At 36.6% G+C, this 18,284-nt stretch overlaps 1 protein-coding gene across 12 annotated transcripts; it reads left to right on the plus strand.

Annotated features, from left to right (window-relative positions):
• The first annotated feature begins 3,852 nt into the window (after nt 1–3,852).
• LOC107625180 (uncharacterized) lies at nt 3,853–14,640 on the plus strand. Of its 12 annotated transcripts, none has more exons than XM_088505187.1 (28): nt 3,853–4,295; nt 5,346–5,435; nt 6,599–6,973; nt 7,060–7,221; nt 7,336–7,501; nt 7,582–7,698; nt 7,812–7,942; nt 8,055–8,205; nt 8,652–8,719; nt 9,051–9,149; nt 9,252–9,367; nt 10,023–10,197; nt 10,295–10,405; nt 10,501–10,579; nt 10,710–10,853; nt 10,977–11,090; nt 11,250–11,371; nt 11,463–11,545; nt 11,632–11,756; nt 11,833–11,950; nt 12,030–12,167; nt 12,446–12,542; nt 12,637–12,762; nt 13,027–13,119; nt 13,223–13,328; nt 13,638–13,780; nt 13,868–13,957; nt 14,074–14,640. In XM_088505187.1, the coding sequence occupies exons 3-28, from the start codon at nt 6,809–6,811 to the stop codon at nt 14,200–14,202; spliced, it is 3,168 nt and encodes a 1,055-aa protein (XP_088361313.1). In that variant the 5' UTR covers nt 3,853–4,295; nt 5,346–5,435; nt 6,599–6,808; the 3' UTR covers nt 14,203–14,640. The 12 variants fall into 12 exon arrangements, with proteins under 12 accessions (XP_088361313.1, XP_088361306.1, XP_088361309.1 ...); XM_088505180.1 differs by having other exon boundaries at nt 6,602–6,973; nt 11,830–11,950; nt 13,638–13,784; nt 13,872–13,957; XM_088505183.1 differs by having other exon boundaries at nt 6,602–6,973; nt 11,830–11,950.
• The last annotated feature ends 3,644 nt before the right edge of the window (nt 14,641–18,284 follow it).

The following is an 18,284-nucleotide window of genomic DNA, read 5'->3' on the forward strand; positions in this document are numbered from 1 at the left end:
ACATCCAGATTACCGGCAGATGCCAGTATCACTTGGGTGGCGCTAGCACTCAAATTTATTGGTGCGAAGGAGATCAAAGATTTACGACCTATTAGTATGGTGGGGTGCGTTTACAAGGTTATCTCGAAGGTGCTAGTTAGGAAGATGAGGGCAGTGGTGCCGGGGTTAGTAGGGAAGACTCAGAGTGTATTTGTCAAGGGAAGAAAAATACATGATGGGGCACTTATTGCGTGTGAAACAGTAAACTGGCTTAAACTGAGGAAAAAAGGAGGTAGCAATAATCAAGTTAGATTTCTAGAAAGCATACGATAGAGTCAAATGGAGTTTTGTGGACATTGTATTACAAAAGATGGGGTTTAGGCATAGATGGAGAGCGTGGGTTATGGAGTGTGTGATAATTGCATCTATGTCGATTCTGATAAATGGTTCGCCATCTAAGCCATTCAAAATGGAAAGAGGTTTGAGACAAGGTGACCCGCTTTCTCCCTTCTTATTTGTACTGGTTGTGGATGTGCTGCATCGAATGGTTGGAGAGGCAATCAAGAACGGATGTATATCACCGTTGTTGGTTGGGAGAGATAGCATAGAATTGTCGCACCTGCATTTTGCTGATGATACTATTCTGTTTTGCCAACTTGAAGAGGAGACTATTAAGAATTGCAAGCGACTTCTGCGATGTTTTGAGTTGATGTCAGGGCTCAGGATTAATTTTGATGAGTCCAGTTTGACTCCAATTAATTGTGATGAGTAGTGGGTCCAGCGTATGTGCAACTTATTGGGTTGTAAGGGGGACACCCTTCCAGTTAAATACCTTAGAATCTCTATAGGAGCAAATCCGAGGTTGGTGAAGACTTGGAAGCCTATAATAGTCAAAGTGGAGGAGAAACTCAGTTTGTTGAAAGCTAAGGTGCTAAACAAAGCTGGGAAGTTGGTGCTTATCAAATCAGTTTTAAATAGTTTGCCAGGGTATTATTTGAGCTTGTTCAAGATGCCGAAAGCTGTTGCTGAGAAATTGATTTCTTTGCAGTGAAGATTCCTGTGGAGTAAGGAAGATGGTAGAAATGGTATGTCATTAGTAAGATGGGAAGTGGTGCAGGCTTCTAAGAATCTAGGCAGATTGGGAGTTGGAGATGCTATGATTCGTAACACAGCACTGTTGTTTAAGTGGTGGTGGCAGTTTGCAAAGGAAGAGTGCCCATTGTGGAAGAAGGTCGTATGTTTGTATAATAATCTAAATCCTAATGAGCTACTGTCAACTGAAGTGCTACCTATTAGAGGAGGCCCATGGAAGTATATTTGCCAGCTACAAATCACGAATCAACGTATAAGGGATAAGATGGTTACAGGTTTGTCTATGGAGATTGGTGATGGGCGACGGACTCGGTTTTGGGAGGATGTATGGTTACTTTGTGGATCTCTAAAAGATCGGTTCCGAGGCTTTTCTCTGTTTCAAACCAATGTGGATCTGTTATAGGGGATTGCGAGTTTTGGAATGGGTTAGAGTGGATTTGGAACTTCCAATGGAGGCGAGAGCTTTTCCAATGGAAGTTGGAACTCCTGAGTCAATTACATGAGGCTTTGAGATCGGTGAAATTAGTAAATAATCGAGAGGATAAAGTGGTGCGAAAATACGATAGGCAAGGTGTTTTTTCAACTAACTCATTTGTGCAGGTGCTGCAGGAAGAAATGCTTCTAGAGGAGGTAACCAGCTACAGCTTCACTAGGACCATTTGGAAAGGTTTGGTTCCACCATGAGTGGAGCTGTTTGCTTGGTTTGTTTTGATAGGCAGTGTGAATACAAAGGAGAGGCTAAGCCGGTTTGGGATTATCAGTTCGAAAGATAATGTCTGTGTTTTATATAATAAAGATTTGGAATATGTACATCACTTGTTTCTAGGCTGTGCATTTGCTTGGCAGGTGTGGAGTGCTTGGATATCAAGTTTTGACTGTCAATGGTCTTATCTGGATTCAATGAAAGAGCATTTTCTAAGTTGGACAGAGGAACCGAGGAGTAAGGAGGATCGAAAGCAGCGGTTAAGGTGCTTTTGTGCGATCGTTTGGAATATTTGAATGGAAAGTAACATGATGATTTTTCAGAATAAAAGCAAAGGTGTTGAAGAGATAATCAACATGACCGTGACTAGCGTTAAGGAGTGGACAGGTGTCGATCCCTTCTGTTGTTGATGGCTATGCCGAAGATGACATGGGAACTTTTCGTGGTTTTGTTGTGTTTATTTCTTTAAGTAGGGTAGTGGTGTTTGTCTAGCTTTGTATGCTCCACTTTATTGTGTTGAGCTTTTACTTTCAAAAAAAAGCTAATAGAGGCGGAGTTAGCATATGGCACAACTCTTACAAATTTATATACAGAACAAAAGATGACTCATGAGAAAATGTTAGTATTCGATGAGATATTCAATGCTATTATTACAGACTCGGATGGTTTTTACTTCGTTTATGGGCATAGTGGATGTGGTAAGATATTTATTTAGAATGGACTTTCTTCTGCTATTTGATCTAGAGGAAAGATTGGTTTAAATATCGCATTCAGTGGAATTGCGTCATTACTCCTACCTGGTGGCAGAACAACTCATTCTAAGTTTTTAATACCCATTACAATTTATGATTATAAAATATTATTTTGGATTTATCATGTCAAATTTAAATGTAAGCCGTGCATTGCACGAGTTTAACACTAGTAACTTAACATTTATTGGTTTCTTCTTTTCTATAATGGTCTAGACAGCAGAGGTTCTCCCATAAACCCTACACCCAATTGACCCAAAAACATTGAATCCGCCATAAATTCTACTACCCTGTTAGGAAGTCATAAGAAACGAACCCATAGGAACAAAATTCCTGAAATGCCCTTACCCTAATATCAAACACTGCCAACCATAGTTATCAAACTCGGCTCGACCCGGCAGATTCTACCGGAAACCCGGTCACTCGATCACCTGTTAGGGCTGAGCCACTCGTCAAATCGACTGTGCATGGGACCCGGTGGAACCCGATTTAACCCGGCGGGTTTTCGTTAAAATTGATGAACCGGCCAGTTAATTCAACCCAGTCCGGGCTGTGCTTTTTTTTTTTTTAAAACAAATAGAAAATGGCGTCGTTTGGCTTTCAGATCCCCTTCCCCTTTCAACGAAACCCTAATGCTATTCCCCCACCTCATTGCCCCTAATATGATTTTAGTGAAGGTGTGGAACCCCCAGGCCCCATCACTCGTCTTTCTGCTGATCTGCTCCTTCGTCACCAGCACTCGGCACTCGGCAGTCGCTCACTCTCGCCCTCACCTCGTCACTCCACCCTCTCCCCCCTCATCTCGTTAATTCGTCGCCTCTTCGCTCACCTCGTCACTCTCGGTCTCTCACGGTCACGGCCTCATGCCCTCACCTCGTTGCTCTCTTAGTCTCTCACCTCGTCGTCATCGAGGTCCCGTGCTCCTGCCCTGCGTTCACTTCATCGGCAGCAGAAAGCGCACAAAAGACAGAAATCAAGCAGCATCTCTACATCTGCTCCCTCGGGTCAGTCGGGTGGTGGTGGTCGTCTTCTTGGTCGCGGTCTGGAAACCAGTTATCCAGGTGAGCTCCCTTCAATTTTTTGACTGTGGCCTTTCACTAGAATTGTTGAATACTGAACCTGGTGGTTGCTGGTTAGGGGTGTTCAAAACTGATTCGAACCGAACTAAACCAACTAACCGAATAAAAAAATCGAAAACTGAAAAAAATATGTTTTACTGTTTTTATTGCAGTTCGGTTCGATTTTCGGTTCTGACCATGAAAACTATAATCGAACCGAACCGGTAAGGTAAAAAACCCTAAAAAAACTGCCCCACCCCCAAATGAACGTGAAAACAAAACCTAGCCCAGTAACCCCCACGCCCCACCCCCAAACGAAACCTAGCCGCTCTCTTCCCAGTTCTCACAGTCTCGCTCTCTGCACCTTCCAGCGCCGGCGAGAGACCGTTCCTCCCACGACCTCGCAGCGCCGCCGAAGCCTTCCTTCCAGCGCCGCCGAATCTTTCCTCCCACTGCTCCCAGGACCTCCTCGCGGACAGAGCACCACGAAGGCACGAAGCCCCAGCCACAGCCAGCGCCGAGCAGCCCAGCACCACCCTCGCACAGTTACACCCAGCAGGCCAGCAGTAGCACAGCACCACCCACTCACCCAGGACCACCCAGCGGACAGAGCACCACGCCACCACCCAGCAGCGTTTCTGGCCACCCACAACACAACACCTCCCACCCAGCCACCGATTCAAGTCAGAGTTGGAGCCCGAGCCACCGAGTCAGGTATGTAATTTGACTGAAATTGCTGTTCTGTTTGTTGTTCATTTCCAATTGCTGTTTTGTTGAATTACTGAAACTGCTTCTGGTTTGTATTGTTGGTATTGTTGAATAGTGTTATCTGATAATATCTGAAAACTTTATGTGAAACTGCTTCTGGTTTATTATTATTAGTTTTTTTGGAAAAATAATATGAAATAAAAAATTACTTTTGAAGTGATTTAGTATGATTTATCAAGTGTTGGAGGTTCTGGATCTTGATAGGAAGAGATTGAAATCAGTATGGTAAGATAAATTTGAATAATGAGAAAATGGAAGCAGTTTTGAAGTATTAGATTACCTCGTATATGTCATGAGAAACTGAATATTGTTGAATTACTTTTGTTGAATTGATGGTGCACCAGTGCTTAAGATTAATATGCTTATGAATTGCTCTAGAATATTACTATGCCCCTTAGAAGTGCTGTATATTTGGATCTGTGCCCCAACTTTAGACCCTAGACATCTGATGCAAAACATGGAAATCTTGTTTACTACCCACCTCTGAGTTTAAGATATAAATTATGCTTTTAGATGCAACTTTGTATGTTCTTCACTAAGTATGATTACTCCATAACTTATCCAGTTTTACTGTCTAGCTTTTGCTTCCTTTATACTTTATCATATGCAATTTAGAAATTTTCCTCATCTGGTAAACTATTTTTTGAAGAATGTCTATGATCATTTATGATTGTTGATTTGCTAATTGATTCTGGCCATACCCTGCTTGTCATTTGCTTATTATCGTCTAGAAAAAGAAAAGAATCAACCCAAAACACTGAGAACTTTGGTAAATGTGTTGAAACTCATTAAACTCATTCCCATGTTTCGAATTCTTTGCCCAGATTATTGTTGTACTCATGACATACCATTATTTAAGCGGGGCTTCTGATAAACAGGAAAACCTTATTTATTCTTCTTGCCCTGCACCATCATCTGTTTTGGTGATTTGGTGTACAAGTCAATCTGTAATTCTCTTTGCATTAGTATTTATATTGATTAATATGCCTTGTGTAGGTAACAAATCCTGGAGGGAGAAATAGAGATAGGAAGACCGACTTGCTTGTTATAGCTGATCGTGGGAACTCCTTTAAGGTTATAAATCATGTGAGTATTCCTTTCCTAGATCATTTGTTCTTGGATAAATTACAATATTACACTGGCCTTCCAATGGTTAGGCGATATTCCACATGACGTCCTTTTATAACTTTTATATAATATGTAAACACTAAGTATATTGGATCAAGACTTTGTTAGCTATTGTGTATTTTTTTTGTCGATTTCAATGTTATGACTTTGTGAAATAGTATGGTAGTATTTTTTTTGAATTGATTGAAAAAACCAAACAAACCGAACCAAACCAAACCGATTTTAATTGGTTTGGTTTGGTTCGGATGGCCTTGCTAAAAAAATCGAACCAAACCGAACCGCAGTTTAATTAGACGATCGGATCGGATGAGTGGATGACCTTTCTCTCAAAAACCGAACCAAACCGCACAGCGAACACCCCTATTGCTGGTGACTGTTGTAGTTGAATTTTAGAGTTGTTGAAGCTGAGCATCGTTTAGTTAGTATTGTTATTGAATCTGATGGTTATTACTATTGTATTTGATTTTTTAGAGTTGCTATTGAATCTGGTGGTTATTACTTTAGTTAGAATTAGAATTATTGTTGAACTTGAATCTGGTGGCTGCTGATGTTGCATTTAGTTTTTTAGTGTTGTTGTTTGTTGCTGGTTGCTGTGTTTTAGTCTTTTAGAGTTGCTATGTTTTAGAGTTGCCGTGTTTTTTAGAGCTGTTGTTGTTTGTTGCTGGCGCATTTTTTGAATTGCTGTTTGTTCACTTTGTTGAATCACAAAGTCAGTGAACTTTAGTGAACTTTGGTGGAATGGTGGTGGATGCTGTGTTGCTTAAAAACTGACTTGAGTAAATCTTTTGTTGCTGAAAATATTTTTGGTTTCTTTTGCTAGAATTTTAAAAATGTCTTCGTCTCAAACACCATCAGATTATTAGTTATGTTTAAGACTTGATATTAGATTATTAATGTTTGTAAAGACTTGCATTTTAAGTTTTAAGACATTATTTTAATTTTATTTATATAATTTTATATTTTTTTAATTATGACTGGGTTAATCGGGTGAATTAGTGACCCACCGGTTGAACCAATAACCTGGTGACCGGTCATATGACCGGGTTGATTACCAGTTCGGTTCTGATAACTATGCTGTGCCTGTGTGCCAACAACACACTCTTTCCCTCCTCTGCTTCCAGCAGCTCAGAATTGCACCAGCTTCATATCCTCCTCTGTCGCTGCCTCCGACCACCCACCCCTTTCTTCTCTACCGCCGGAACCACGCTTCTTGTTCCCTGAAGCCACTAGCAAGTCACGCTCTATTCCAGACAACCGTCCTGTGAGCTCGCCGACACTACACCCTTCGCACACGCCGTCGTCCGCCTTCGTCTTCCTCCGCCGGTGCCAACATGGAGGGTTTAGGCAGCCATGCTATGATGGACTCAACGGAGTTGAAGGTTAGCGAGTTATTGAAGGAGGTCCACCTTTATCATTCCTCTCACTTCTCCAGCCTCGTTGATAACACTGTCTCCGCCATAAAGTCATGCATCGACGAAATCCCCGTTGACTTCAAGGTCTGCTCTTTCAAGCTCATATTATTATAATTTGTTCTTTTTGGAGCATTCAACCCTGATTCTTTTGAGTGCTGATGAGTTTTCAGGTAACTGCGGATGTAGCACCGAAATTCGTGAGGGACATTGGTGCGGATAAGGTTGACTTCATGTTTAAGAAGCCATCGCTCATCGAAATCGGAGGCAGTTATTCTATTCAGAGTCTCGTTAGGCCTGAGCTCAATGTTGATCTTATTATCAGGTTACCCAAGGTATATTATTTTAATATTCATATAAACTTAAACTAAAAGAAGGGATAACCAAACTTATATACATGTTAATGTTCATGGTATTAATGTCATGCTATTTTCCTATTTTTATGTTAGGGGTGTTTCCACGAGAAAGATTACTTAAATTATAGGTACCATGCCAAAAGGTGCCTTTATCTCTGCTTGATCAAGAAGTACTTGGAGGCTTCTCCATCTATTGGTAAGGTTGAATGGTCTACCTTTCAGAATGAAGCCCGAAAGCCTCTGCTGCATGTTTATCCAGGTAATTTCTTTTTGTTCTTGCACACATTTTACCTTAAAACAATAGTGGCATGACTAACATTAAAAGGGAAAAAATTGCAGCTGCAAAGGTTGCTGAAGTTCCTGGTTTTTTTGTAAGAATCATTCCGTCAGCTACGTCTCTATTTAGCTTATCAAAGCTAAACATGAAGCGTAATAACATTCATAATTTGAATCATGGTTTGTTCCTCGACTTCCCCCGATATCTAGTTTATCTATATTTTGTTTCATTGAGATAACGACTTCTTCCCTTTTCTACAACCTATTAATCATTGATTGTTAATATTCTCAAGGGACCACACTTCAGGCTACGCCAAAGTACAATTCTAGCATTCTGGAAGACATGTTTCTAGAGGATACAGAATTTGTCAACAAAACATTTCTCGGTTGGAAGGAAATAAGGGAGGCTTTGATCCAGCTTAAGGTTTCATATTTGAATATTACTTTTGCATCATGCATAACATGATAACATCTAATAATGTTAAAGATATGTATAATAGGGACACGGAATTGAGTTCTTGTTTCCATTGATCTAGGTTTGGGCTCGACATAGAAGTTCAGTGTATGTTCATGATTGCCTGAATGGGTTTTTGATTTCTGTCATACTGGCATATCTTGCTTCTAGGCAACAAATCAGCAATTCAATGAAGGCAATTGAAATAGTTCGGGTTACCTTGAACTTCATTGGTATGTGTATAGACTCTCCTTTGTATCATCATCATGATTGGTCAGTTACGAAAGTGTATCTGTTCAGATTGTTTGCACTTAAGATAGACATCCATTTCTTTCATGTAAATGCTATGGACAAAATTATTGTAATTTTTTGCCCTATACTTGGCTAATTTTGATCACAAGGTTGGTGTCTACCGTATTTTATGTATTCGCAATTGCTTAACATTGTTCCTCTTTACTGGTATATCCAATTTGATAGTTTTGTTATGGAAGCCTATGCCATATCCTTTCAATCCAGTGTCACATCTAGTTTCTTAATCAATTTTGTAGCCAATTTGCTATTGACAAAGAACCATCATAGATTGGGACTTGGGAGTGGGGATTAGGTTTTGACATTCAATGCACATATGTTGTGCAATAGGTATATATTCATTGTTGCAAATGTTTTTTCTTTTTTGTAGCAACTTCGGAGTCGTGGAGCCGAGGGCTATACTTTCCAAAGACAGGCCTGAGTAGTATTACAAAAGAGGTCCACATCTCTACTTGTTTTTTAATTTTTCCATTATTTGGTTTCGTTTTACTTTTAACTGTGTTATCATATTATGTGGTATTTATTTGCATTTACTTTCCATTTGTTCTCTGTTCTGATATCAACTTGAGTGATTTGGTTCTCTTTTTTCTCTATTGTCCGTTTTTTTATACTCGAGAGAGGGAACCAGCCCGACCTAGTGAAACAAGGCTTAGTTTTGACTATCTCATACTATGATTTTGCATAATATATTTGCAATTTTCTGGCACAACATGTTATGTGCATTACATTGTCTTAATACAATCATTGTGTCCATGATTTACATTTTCAGGAAAAGATTCAGCTTAAAGAGTCATTTCCTGTTATCATATGCCATCCATCTGGGGGATTCAATTTGGCTTTCCGAATGTCTAGAAATGGTTTAAATCAGGTACGTAGGCCATAATACCAATTTTAATTTTTCCTTTTCTTTTTTCTATAGCTGCTGTTCTCCTTATTTTCTTTGCTTTTGTTCCACATATTTTGTATTCAGCTTCAAGATGAGGCTGCTTTGACACTTAAGTGCATGGAAAAGTGTAGAGATGGCGGATTTGAGGAAGTTTTTATGACCAAGATAGACTATGCGGTTAAATACGACTATTGCATAAGGTAACTTATTCCGTTTAATTTTGTTGTGTCCGTTAGTCTGATTGAATGCTTTTCCTGTTGGATGGCAATATAAGTCATAGGAGTGTTACTCTGCGATCTCCATGTTCTAGTGCAAAACATTTTGCATGTTTTACTTTGTTGTATACTTTTCAATGTTCTTTGTAGATTAATTACACTCTACAATTGGAATCTGATCAATGTAATATGTTGGAAATGTAATATAAATACAAAGGAAAATGAAGAATTTCAGTGATCATATTTGGATTTTTAGCAGCTCTTAAAAGCAAGTATTTTTTTTGGATTTGGATTCTCTAAAGTTTGAATTTCACTTTAGAGAGTTAAGTGTAATCTTTCACCATTTATTTTATAGGTGGGACCAAGAATAAATATGAGAGAGAAACCATTCAAGGGTAGAAGATTACACTTTACCCTCTAAAGTACAAATTTAAAATTTAGAGGATCCAAATTCTTTTTTTTTTTAATTATTTTTATATAAGGTCTTTTAAGTTTATGTGTCATTAAAATTTTAGCGGAATATATCAAAGGAAGTTTGAACAGAAAAGTTCTGAGCTCCCCTCCTTGGATCAATTTCTTGATGACTGATTGACTGACTTGTAAGCTAACAATCTATTTGATTACATGATTGCTCTTATAGATTAAATTTGAAGGGAAAGAAGGAGGTATATGTATCAGGATTTTGTTTGGATGATGAGTGCTGGAGATTGTATGAGGAGAAAGTACATGGTATTTTAGCCAAAGCGTTGAATGACAGAGCAAAGTCAATCCAAGTTACATGGAGAAACACACAATGCCAATGGAGTGTGAATGATGTATGGTTTTAAACATGACTTTTCACTATTTCATTTAAATATAATGTTTTGGATACTTTGTTCTTTCTCTTAACTCTAGTTGAATTCACAACTCCAGGGATTGTCTGTACTTGATAAAGAACCACTGTTCATAGGAATTTCAGTGAGTACTTTGGAGAAAGCATTTAGGATAGTTGATATTGGCCCAAATGCTGAAAGTAAAGATGAGGTATATTTTTTTGTCCAAATATAATCTCTTTTTCATTTTGTTTTCAAATTTGTTTCCTTGCATGCAATACAGCCGTTACTCATGATTTGAAGCAGGCTCTGGAGTTCCGGAAGTTTTGGGGAGAGAAAGCAGAGCTTAGAAGGTTTAAAGATGGTAGAATTGCTGAAAGCACAGGTTTGGCTTCTTGTGTTCTGACTTATGGTTTAGTTGTTTGACCATCATACCTTTCTATCCTTGTGGCTGAAGTCAAATATCCTGATGACTAACATGATAATGGCATTTTTTATTGTATGAAAAATCATAGTATGGGAAAGTGAGCAATGGTCAAGGCATCTTGTTTTGAAAAGAATAGTTGAGCATGTGATTGGTCGTCATCTTTCTCTATCCATGGAAAATATTATAGGTGCTGTTGATCAACTGGATTTCTCTTTGCTTCATGGTGCTGGAGGTATTGGGAATCTCTCTCTCTCTCTCTCTCTCTCTCTCTCTCTCTCTCTCTCTCGTGTTTGTGTGTGTGCGTGCTTACCTTATTAATAAATGCAATGTTTTTGAAACGATTAACTCTTGGCAGATCCTGTATCATACTCTGGAAGTTTGCTTGGGGCATTTGATCTTTTATCAAAGCGCTTGCGTCTTATTGAAGACCTCCCTTTGAAGGTGTCAAGTGTACAACCTTTAGACTCTGGTATTTTACCTTAAACTTGTCATTTTCAGTGCTTCTATTTGCGTTTGCATTGTAGTTCACAATTAACAAAATTATTATTATTATTTTTTTACAAAAAAGAAAAAGTAATTATTGAAACCTGAGCCAGATCAATGTTGCATGTTTATTTTTTATTTACAGCTTTCAGGTTTACATCAGTCTTCCCTCCTGAACCTCATCTTCTAGCTAATGAAAAATTTGAATCTCTGAGACTTAATAAGTATGTTCCATCGTGCATTCAACCTCTGGAAGTCATGATTCAGGTATGGATTTATTCACCGGCAGTGTTAAATGAAGTAAGCTTGATATAGGCAATTTATGACAACTTTCTTCCTTTTTTGGGGCTTTTCACAGCTGGAGGGTTCTGGAAACTGGCCCATGGATGAAATTGCTATTGAAAAGACAAAATCTAGTTTTCTTATTCAAATCGGAGAGAGGTGGGGCCTTGAATCTTTGTTTTACCTTAGGATGGATTCTTTACCAGTATTTCATTCATTATTTATTTTTTGGTTATTATTGGCAGTCTTCAGAAGACATGGGGGGTGACATGTACTGCCACTGAGAATGATGTAGATGTTTTGATGGCTGGATATGCATTTCGTCTTAAAATTTTGCATGAAAGGGGACTTAATCTGTTAAACAAGGAAGGTATGGGCTTCCACTACTTATATGAATTTGATGACTTATTGGAAATCTTACTTCAATACCATTTAACATGCAGCAGGAAATGATCAAGCAAAGCGTGTTCATTCTACTGACAAGAAACTTTTTATTCATAGTCAGCATGCAAGCATGATCAATGGTTTACAAAGTCGTCACCCAATATATGGGACAGTAGTGAGGTGAATGTTTGAAAATTTCTTTGTTAAGCTATATTGCATTTGTAATGTGGAACTAATACATGGAATTTCATGTTGATAGACTTGCAAAACGATGGGTTTCTTCACATTTATTTTCAGCTTGCTTGTTAGAGGAGGCTGTCGAGCTGTTGGTTGCATATGTCTTTCTGAATCCCTTTCCGCTTGGTGTTCCTTGCTCCAGAATCAATGGGTTTTTAAGGTGAGTTTCTAAATCATTTCTGGTAATCAAATCTGCAATCATAATTTTGAAATGTTTAATTATTTATTTTGAGATTGCTTAAACATTGCATCACGTACTCTCTAACTTATATTACTAGAAACTTATGTTTTATGTTGAAATATCACAGAATTGGGTGTGAAGTTGGGCGGATAATTCTCCGTAGATTTAGGATTCAGTATATATCAGATTGCTGTTAAGCACTTAGGTGTTTCCAGCACTTTTTCTAGTTTTCATACACGTGTCCGATTTGTTGACAGGTTCCTGAGATTACTCTCACAGTATGATTGGACTTATTCACCATTGATTGTTGACATAAATAATGACTTAAGCCCAAGTGATGAGAAAGAAATAAATGTAAGTCGTGTGATTGAGCACATCAGTAAAGACTGATTGATTATGTTGGTCTTCAGTCAAACATAATATCTTCTTGACAACTGTGGATTTTCAGGATAACTTTTTGCTAAGAAGGAAAGGTCAAGGAGAGAATGGGAAAAGTACGGAAGCAGGAATGTTCTTAGCTACAGTTTATGATAAGGCATCTGAGTCTTGGACTGGATTATCACCAAGTGTTCTGGTTAGTTCTTCCTGTCATCCTGTGATTGGATATTTTACAGCTTTTTTCCCAGTTATTAAGGCCTGAGTTTTGAAAGAAAAAAATGCATTACCTTTATATGTTTGATAATTTCATTGTCTTTGGACTCATCGTTTTGGTAATGCATTTAAATATTGGAGTAATTCTCTATGATATATGGTAATACATGGCTTCAGATTGTGTTTAAGAATAAACGTAAGTAATTTTTTCTGCTTATTTAATTTCTGCATTATTTGTTTCTAACAGGAACTTAAAAGGTTAGTTGCATATGCCAGAAGCAGTGCAAATTTGTTGACAAAACTCACTTTTCAGGAGGAGATTGGTCCATATAGATGGGAGGTAAGTGGAGCACCTTTTTCAGTTCCTTAATTGTTTCAAATTTTAATAAAAAATTAGATATCTTTTTGCACAAACTTGATGAGTTATTAAATTATTGCTGCAGTGCCTTTTTCGAACTCCTTTAAACAATTATGATGCCATAATTCTTCTCCACAAGGACAAACTCCCATATCCCCAAAGACTTCTCTTTCCATCTGAAGCTGATAATGGTACAATTCCTAATAACTGGTAGTTTATACAATTTTACAGTCCATGAATGGTTTAAGTGTGATGGGAACATAATTGGTTTGCTGTGATTATTACTGATACAAGGCAATTATGTGATTTTGCTAGCTTATACGGGTTTATCTGATCAACATTGATGGTTATATAAAAATGTTCAAGATATATGATTCATATGATAACGAGGACTATAAGTAGTTGACAGCATGGATATTTTATGTTTTTAGCTTCTCTGCTTCAATTTCAGATTTTGTGCTTGACTAATCAAATGATATTCATATTTACAATGTTGGCAGGAAAACTCATTGCTAGAGGGCATGCTAGCAAGTCTTTTCAACCCTTTTTGTTGCCAAAAGATTTGAAGGGTAAACCAGCAGCACTTAAAAATAAGTTGCTTATAGACTTTGATCCATCAAGGTTCTTTGTCAGAGATTTAGAGGCAAGTACATTGAAAATAATTTGACGGTGAACATAACATGGTGTGTTTCTTATGCCTAATTTTGATACTTTCATCTATCACTTGCAGAAAGAGTTCTCCAACACATTCAAGGTATGGCATGATTCTCTGGGAGGTGATGTAATTGGCCTAACATGGGTAGAATCTTACTCTTCAAAGGTATGAAAATTGCATTCAGAATTTTATATTTGTGGACTTAGTGCAAAATACATTAAAAACAAATCTCCCTCTCTTTTGTAACCGTTTCCTTTCCTTTTTTCCGTTCTCTTTTAAAGAAGCGGAAGCAAGAGACAGATGTGAATGAAGCACGCAACCCACCCAAGGTTTTAAAAGCAGTGGGTCAAGTTGGGAAAGGGTTTGTGAGGAGCATATGCTTTCTAAAGCCTCCAAAGCTCACAAACTAATCCTTATTCCATTTTTGTTTTCCCCCCAGTTGTCAATATGATTACGAGATAATTTTCAAGGTCATTAATATGATCAATTATAAAATTATCACTAATTATTGTGGAGGAAGTGGTTGAATATAGTACCGGTTGTGTGCTGCACAAGAATACAATTTTGGTAGGTAGAAGAGTTGGTGCAGATTGGTGTGTATAATATTTATATTTGTCACTACAACCACAAGTCCTCCACAGCTCGGCAGCTCAACAAGTATGAAGAGCTTATGTGCTTTTTGGGAAATTTTATTTATTTATATTCTTTTCACGGTCCTTTGAAAAGAAGGCTGGGAAATGTAATGCTATATCGGTCCTTTGAAAAGAAGGCTGGGAAATGTAATGCTATATCTCAGTATTAGCGCAACCGTTATTTAGATTCAATACAGAAGTCCTAATATTGCCCAATTAAAGCTTTGCCAGAGCTGTAGTCTAGCTAAACTTAAATGAATTATCAATTAGTTGATTTCTTGGTATAAAAGAAAATCAAGCATTGGCGTTATTATGGTCGAAGAATCTCTATTTTATATATATAATAGAAGAGCCGTGGATGATTAGCTTCTTGATAAGTGGAGCGGCTAAATTCCTCACAAGTGCTAAATTTCAACAATTGACAAGTGGCTGCAAACAAAGACAATGAAAATTGGAAAAAAGGTACTTGCAATAATTTTTTGATATAGGTAAAATTTTAGTGTAACTCATTTATTGAATATTATGGTGTTTTTTAAAATTTTAGGGCGGGTTGTCTCGTCCTCAAGATTTTGAAAAACACTGTAAAATCTAATAAATGAGTGTTACACTAAAGTCTTTTTAATATCTAAAATTATATGATTGGCAATATTTTATTATGGTCAATTTTATTGTGTTTTTTATTTAGTATCTAATTTTTGTCTAACTTACTTTTTATAATAATTTTTAAATATTTAAAATTTTTTTAACTTTTACACTTTTAAATTTAAAATTAATTATTTGATTTTTTTTAACAATTAAATAATAATTTTTAGACACCATAGCTATTGAATTTGAAGAACTAACAATATATTGATGATGACTAAACATTATTATTGAGTTAAAAGTCCAATTATTTGTGGGATTAGTTTGTTAATTGTGCTAAAAATTAAACTAATCAAACTGGCCCAATAACAAACAAACAAAGTCCAACAATGGTTCAGATCCATAAGCTCTAAGAAAATGAGTGGCTGAATATAAATCACACTCTCAGGCCCACATATATCTATAAATTTCAAGGAATAAGTGGTTGAATATAATTCACACTATTTTCATAAGCCCAATTGATAAACTGAACCCATTCACTTGAATTGGTGGCTAACTAAGCAATGGAACTCAAATTTTATCATAACCAAACCACACGGAACCAAATTCTCTCTTCTCTCTTTTCTATTACCCACGTGGAATCACAAAATTAAAGCAAGAAAAAGGAGAAATTTTGATTAGGGCTAAATCAAAGTACAAAAAGTGGGTTATCAATTTCAATCAAAGAAGAAGAAAGTAAAAAAAGTTAGGGACAAAAGCAAAGATTACATCTGAAGGCTCATAAGAGAAATCTTTTTATCTTTGTGCAACATTGAAACTTGTGGAAGAAAACTTCCTCTTTGCATACATCGAATCGAAAAGTTCAAATGTTTGGAGGTTATGGATCTTTTCAAGAAATCAATAGTAAAAAAAGTTACTTGGAGGCAAAGTACAAATAAAAAGGCTCAGATTCAAGAAGAAATTCAAAAAATAATGAAAGAGAAGATAGAAGGCATGGATGTCCATGTATGGTTAAATCACTGTTTCTACTCTATATCTCTTCTGAAACGCCGTTGCTGTTCCTGATATTGGGGAAGAAGAAGTCAAATGTGCTGAAGAAGAATTTTAAGTTTTGAAAGCTTTACCCCTCTATCAAAGGGGTAAACGGCCAATGGTTGGAGCAAAGAGTGAGAGTACAAAGTTTGAGTTCTCATACAGAACTATTATCTTCTTCTCCTTCATGGTTCTCATTGAATATTCTGTCTCAGTCTAATTTTTCTTTGTTTCAATGAAAAAAGGCATTATGATAAAGAAGGTAAGAAAAAAGCTATTGAGAGTAAAAAGACAGAGTTAGATTTAGAGAAAAGTCCATGTTTATTTCAGAAATTTTTTGTATGTATTTCTGTTTTGTTTTCATAATCTTGAGGGAATTTTTTTGCAAGTTGGGTGTGCACTTTGCAGTTGAAGGCTAGGGTGAGTTCCTAGTCAAATTTGGCTTGGGTAGAAACTGAGTTTGTCCTAAATAGAATTAAATTGAATCCTAGTAAAATTGGTGAATATCATCTTGGTTAAAAATGGTAAAAATTTCATCATCGTTGTGATGGATTGTATATAGGCTACATTGCACTACGTAGCTGAACCAGGATATATAACTGTGTCACTTCTCTTTCTCTTCTCTGTATTTAGTTTTATACTTTAGAAAACAAAATAAAATTATCTCCTATTTACTCTATCCAGATTAACCTCATAGCTATATACGTTATACTCTATTCTGTTTTGACTCCTTTTTTTATACAAGACAAAATAAAAGTATCTTTTATTTTTCTGCACGAAGTGACTCAAAATAATTCATAAAATACACCCACTTTAAAGAATAAGCAAACTAAATTAAAAAGAAACTTAGATTCAACTTCTTTCTCTAAGCTATTTAACCATTAATAACAAATACCATTCTATTATTCCAATAATTTCGCCACCCTTTTTCTGTCATTACATTCATAATTATATGTCAGCCGTGAAGAATTACTTCATTTTTGGGTTAATAAATATTGACATGGCTTAATTCAAGTGAAGGAGGATTCATAGCAATACGAGGTAGAATCAGATAGACCAGAAAAGCACTACAAAAGCTTGATCAAGAGATTCAATCTCTAATAAACCAATCTCTTCTCCAAAAGTTAAGAGGGATGTTATTCTCTCTTTTCTTAATCATGTCTTTATTCTATAACTTGGTGTTTCGGTATGATAATCATTTGGTGTTCTTTAATTTTTCCTTATTTATCTACCTACTAATATAGATGAGTTAATTGGCTAGCCAACACGTTCCAATGTTCTAATACTATGTATTTCTTAATAGAAATTATCCTATGATAATATATCTCAATGTTCTCCTTCGTTTATGTATATTATTTAATTTCTGCACTAAATTTTAGGAGTTTCATATATATAGAAATGTATTTTGGTCAATAGAATAGAGAGATATACACACACTATGTTAAATCGCTATTAGTGTCGAGGAAAATCTTTATATTTTTGTTCAATGAACGCATTATTTACATTGTTTTTAATTGATTTAGCTATATATTTGTGAAAATGCAAACTAAAGTTTTTTAGGGGATTACATAAACCCTTAAAAACAGTAAGAAGTTAGTGTTTTTAAGCTTCTCACCTTCTATTAGCTAATCTCTTAACAATTCAAGTTATTTCTCTTTCTCTTTAATGAATTGTTTTTTTTTTTTTTTTCTGTTTTATGTGTTGCAGATTGAATAAAAGAAGAGGCTAGAAAGGGATTTTTTATTTAAATAAATAAAAAATATATTAATTACCGAAATAAATAATTTTAAAAATATTTATCGTTTTGCGTTTTCCAGTCATATTTCGTTTACACTGTAAACGAGATGACTTTCCATGTATCTCGTTTACAGTGTAAACGAGATATGACACGTCAGCCGCGTCGTCTCTATCTCGTTTACACTGTAAACGAGATAAGGTTGAGGGTCGCCTATAAGTATAAGTCGTTTACACACATTTGCTGGACCCCACTTTGACGTAGTCAAACTCTTTCTCCCCTCTTTTAATCTCCTCCTTCCATATCTGAGTGCGAGACGGTGATGGCACGCCAAGCGGGCAACGACGGTGACATCAACAGACTAAACGAGACTTCACATTACGCTGGGGCGGCTGACTTTGAGGTTAGTTGCGTTATGTTCAGTTAATCTAAGTATGTGGACATTGCTAGAGTAGTCTCATAGTGAGAAACACTGAGTAAGATGCTTTAGGGTTAGGACTGTATGATGAAT

Source organism: Arachis ipaensis, chromosome B2, assembly GCF_059453495.1.
Source record: "Arachis ipaensis isolate K30076 ecotype BB chromosome B2, ASM5945349v1, whole genome shotgun sequence".
Classification (NCBI taxonomy): domain Eukaryota; kingdom Viridiplantae; phylum Streptophyta; class Magnoliopsida; order Fabales; family Fabaceae; genus Arachis; species Arachis ipaensis.

Excerpts from the sequence above, each read along its gene's own strand:
- LOC107625180 (XM_088505180.1), top strand. The coding sequence starts at position 6,809 with ATGGAGGGTTTAGGCAGCCATGCTATGATGGACTCAACGGAGTTGAAG. Across the intron at positions 7,222-7,335 it reads TTATTATCAGGTTACCCAAG|GGGTGTTTCCACGAGAAAGA; the intron begins GTATATTATTTT and ends TTTTTATGTTAG. Across the intron at positions 9,368-10,022 it reads AAATACGACTATTGCATAAG|ATTAAATTTGAAGGGAAAGA; the intron begins GTAACTTATTCC and ends TTGCTCTTATAG.